The sequence below is a fragment of the Cannabis sativa genome, chromosome 4 (assembly GCF_029168945.1).
Source record: "Cannabis sativa cultivar Pink pepper isolate KNU-18-1 chromosome 4, ASM2916894v1, whole genome shotgun sequence".
Lineage (NCBI taxonomy): Eukaryota > Viridiplantae > Streptophyta > Magnoliopsida > Rosales > Cannabaceae > Cannabis > Cannabis sativa.
In genome coordinates, this window is record NC_083604.1 from 47,067,646 (window position 1) to 47,072,119 (window position 4,474).

At 32.1% G+C, this 4,474-nt stretch overlaps 1 protein-coding gene across 1 annotated transcript; it reads left to right on the plus strand.

The window, feature by feature from the left end:
* Positions 1 to 3,016: 3,016 nt before the first annotated feature.
* On the plus strand, positions 3,017 to 4,064 carry LOC133036505 (uncharacterized). Its single transcript, XM_061113046.1, has 2 exons — positions 3,017 to 3,796; positions 3,895 to 4,064. Exons 1-2 carry the CDS (start codon positions 3,274 to 3,276, stop codon positions 3,900 to 3,902), a joined length of 531 nt encoding a protein of 176 aa, XP_060969029.1. The 5' UTR covers positions 3,017 to 3,273; the 3' UTR covers positions 3,903 to 4,064.
* The last annotated feature ends 410 nt before the right edge of the window (positions 4,065 to 4,474 follow it).

The window sequence follows — 4,474 nt, forward strand, 5'->3', positions numbered from 1 at the left end:
TTTCCTAGATTTATCAGACACAGGGTTTTACTGATATGATAATCTACAACAGAGTTTACTTGCATTTGGAGAAGTGCTATGTTCTTTCCAGAGCATTGGTTAAAGTAAAGCTCTGGTTGGATGCATGGAGTATGCATCGGAAGGGACCGATATTGATCTTTGACTTAGATTTATTAAACTTACCGTAATATCTATTCAAGTCAATATTGCCTAGTTGATCCTAGATCAAATGTTCTTAATCCTGTTATGATTAGGCTCAATCTTGAAAGGCTATTCGTGTTCTTTGATTTGTTAGTTAAGCCTACTTTTAGGTCAGGGTGATACGTATATTTTGGGAACACGGTAGTGCAATTGAGTGGGAGCGCTAGCATAAACATGGAATCTATAGCTTCTATCTGGCGAATAGTAAGCAAAGGATGATCTCCATCGAGCTTGACCAAACGAACATAAATGGTGGAGTACTCATTTCACATAAGCTGAAATATCATTTATACGGGGTCAAGTGTTTTAAGGAATAAATACATTGTAGGGTGTAACGGTAATTTAATCCCTTTACAGTGTAGATCATTCATATAGAGGATCATTGATCACATTAGGATTATTACAATGGATAACTAATGATGTGTCTATATGGTGGAACATATAGAGCATTCTATATAGTGAGAGTGCAATTCTAAGTTCTATGCGTGGATTCAACGAAGAATTAATAAGTTAGTGAATTTTAGTAATAAATTCTTGATCTACTTATTGGAAGCTCGGTTATATAGACCCATGGTCCCCCCACTAGTTGAGATAATATTTCTTGTAAGACTCATGTAATTGGTTTTGATTAATCAATTATAATTCTCAAATTAGACTATGTCTATTTGTGAATTTTTCACTAAGTAAGGGCGAAATTGTAAAGAAAGAGTTTATAGGGGCATATTTGTTAATTATGATACTTTGTATGGTTCAATTAATAAATATGATAAATGACAATATTATTTAATAATTATTTATAGTTATTAAATAGTTAGAATTGGCATTTAAATGGTTGAATTAGAAAATTGGCGTTTTTGAGAAAATCAGATGCAGAAAAGGTAAAACTGCAAAATTGCAAAAAGTGAGACCCAAATCCACTAGTATAGGGCCAGCCACTTTTGTAGGAAATTTAAACTGATATTTTCATTATTTTAATGCCAAATAATTCAAACCTAACCCTAGTGGAATGCTATAAATAAATAGTGAAGGCTTCAGGAAAATTACACTTAAATTTTCTATTTTTCCTTCAGAGAAAAAGCTGAGCCTTCTCTCTCCCTATCTGGCTGACCACTCCCTCTCTCTTTCTTCCCTCTCAAATTTCGAAATTCTTAGTGTATGAGTAGTGCCCACACACAGCAAGTGATACCTCAATCATAGTGAGGAAGATCGTGAAGAAAGACATTCAGCAAAAGGAGTTTCAGCATCAAAGATTCAGAGAAAGAGATCCAGGTTCAGATATTGATAATGCTCTGCTACAGAAAGGAATCAAGGGCTAGATATCTGAACGAAAGGAGTCATTTAATTCCGCTGCACCCAATGTAAGGTTTCCTAAACTTTATATGTGTTTATTTCATCGTTTTAGAAAGTTCATATTTAGGGTGTTAATAAACATACTTGTGAGTAGATCTAAGATCCTGGTAAAATAATTTCCAACACTAGCAACATGATAGGACCCATCCAAAGTGTGCCTGTGTGAGCCTATGTGTTTAATTTGATTATAGATGCATATACGTTGTTGTTGCTAAAATAAATTATCATAGTTCTTTATAGAATTTATTTAGGCCCATTTAGTTTTTTGGCCTATTCAATTAATAACAGTTGTTCTTATTAAGGTTAAATTCCTCTCTTTTGGGCCTTGTGTGAGAGTTGGGAGCCATAGAAGTGGGTACGACATACTGAACCAAGCACCCCCTCACATGAACCACCCCAATTGTGAAGGCCCATTTGTCTGATTTGAATGACTGTACTAGGTTAATTACACTAGTTTAACCTAATTAAAATTGATTAGCAACATAATTAATTTCATTTATTTTTGACATTAATTTAGAAAATCATAGTTTAAAGAATTTTATATTCTAAGCTAAACTATATGTATTTTCTTGTATTTAATTAAACATAGAATTATAACCATCTAGATTCTTTCTGAAGCTTAATTTAAATTTTTCATTAAATATTCCTATTTAAGTTGATATTTAGTTATTTACAACTAACCAACTTAAATCTGAATATCTTTTGGATTCAAAATTTCAAAATTAAGTTGAGTAATTTTAGGCATTGGTTATTATTATTTAGATATTTTTTAAGTTAATATCTTTTCGAATATTAACTTAAAATGGAATATTTTAGATATTTTTTTAGGTTAATATCTTTTCGAATATTAACTTAAAATGGAATATCTTCAAATTAAGTTGTTATAACTTAATTTTAATTTAATTAAATCTGATTTGAAAGATATTTAAGTTGATTTTTTAGATTCTTCTAAAACAACTTAAACAAGATATTTTCAAATTTGTTCCATTTAATATTCAAATTTATTTTTTGAATTTAATTGAAAATTAATTAAAGTTGATTTTTTATTTAAATCAACTTTGATTTGTAATTTTTCATTAATATATTATGGAACTTGTTCGATATTTATTTGAATTTATTTTTCAAATTTAAATAATAATTGAAAATTAATTAAAGTTGATTTTTTATTTAAACCAACTTTAGTTTGTAATTTTTCATTATTATAATATCGAATTAAAATGATTATACAAAATACATATAATATTTTAAATAATGAGCTTTTAATCAAAAGACATTCGATCTCCATTGTGGGTTTTACACCGCGTTTGTTTTAGTGAGTAATCCTCCCTAATGGAGGAACGTTCATTAGCAATTTCGCACCATTTAACCTCGCATGATAAGTAGTTTGTAAGTGTTTTGTATGGTATGGATCACCCTAATGGTGGTGACCATCCTTGACTTGCAAGTTATGAAACAATGGTGGAAGCTCATAAGATAAAATTGCCTTGACTCTCGCCTAAACGGGACAACGCTGAATTCCAATCTTGATCGAATAAAAGGTTGCTAGAATGGTTATCATTTTAGATGAGCTGACAACTCTATTCAATGGATGATGCTTTGACTCTCGCCTAAACGGGACACTGTATCAGTTTGTTGAAATACCTTGGAAAATAAACTATGTTAGATTTAGTATTTCTATAACATATGTCATTACTTGTTATTTTCTAAACTGTGTATGAATTTATGAGCCAAAACCTTACTTCTGTTTTATTGATGTGTTGTAGTGTCATTATGAATAACCCTCACCCCGATCCTCTCTTAGTTACTATCTTAGCAAAAGAACTCTATAGTGTGAAAATGCATCCTGGTAGTTGCATTAACTCGCACCTGTTGATGATGAATCTGAAGTTCCAAAAGGCAAATCTACTAGGAATTGATTTATCAAGAGAACAATGGGTCCAACTTATCCTTAATAGTCTTCCTCCGGAGTATAATGAATTTGTTATCTCTTACATGATCAACAATTCTAACTCCTCCGACATGGACAAGCTCGAAGCAGAATTACGAGCCCATGAACGGAACTTGATTGCAATGGGTCCCCCTGGGTTTGCAATCAATAATCGAAGGAAAAGGACTAGGTATGAAGGATCTAGCAAAACTGCTTCTTCAAGTACAATTATCAGACATAATCTTCTATGTTCGAATTGTAATGAAAATGGACATCATGAAGAACGATGTCCCAGGCTTCTAAACAATTCAAACGAAGGTAATGCTTTTGTCTTTGAATCATGTGTTTTAGAGAACGACAAATCCATCTGGATTGTTGATTCTGGGTCTACTAACCATGTATGTTCTTCACTGCAGTTGCTTGAAACTTGGGAAAATCTGCTTCCAGGAGAGTTAAAGCTTAAAGTTGGCAATGGCGAATTAGTATCGGTCAAAGCTAGAGGAAAAGCCCGCATCAAGTTTCAACAAAGATTTTTAATTTTAGAAAATGTTTTATTTATTCCAAACTTTAGTAGAAACTTGATTAGTGTCTCATGTTTGCAAACACAATCTTATATATTGAATTTTTCGAGTACAAATTGTTCAATTTCTCGTAATGGATTTCAAATATGTGTTGCTATAATGGAACAAGGGCTTTATGTTTTAAGACCGAGTACTCAAATCTCACTAAATAGTGAACTTTTTCAGTGTAGCTAGACCTAGAAACCTAAAAAGAAAAGAGATTGATAATGATGATCAAACTTATCTATGGCATTTACGTTTAGGTCATATAGGCTTTGATAGACTCAATAGGCTCACCAAAGACGCTTCATTGAAAAATGTCGTCTTAGGTGAACTGCCAGTATGCGAGTCCTGCCTAGAAGGAAAAATGACTAAACGTTCTTTCTCTGCAAAGGGAGAGAGTGCCAAAATCCCTCTAGGGTTAGTGCATTCCGAT

Coding starts and splice junctions, on each gene's coding strand:
- LOC133036505 (XM_061113046.1), top strand. CDS start 3,274: ATGAGCCAAAACCTTACTTCTGTTTTATTGATGTGTTGTAGTGTCATT.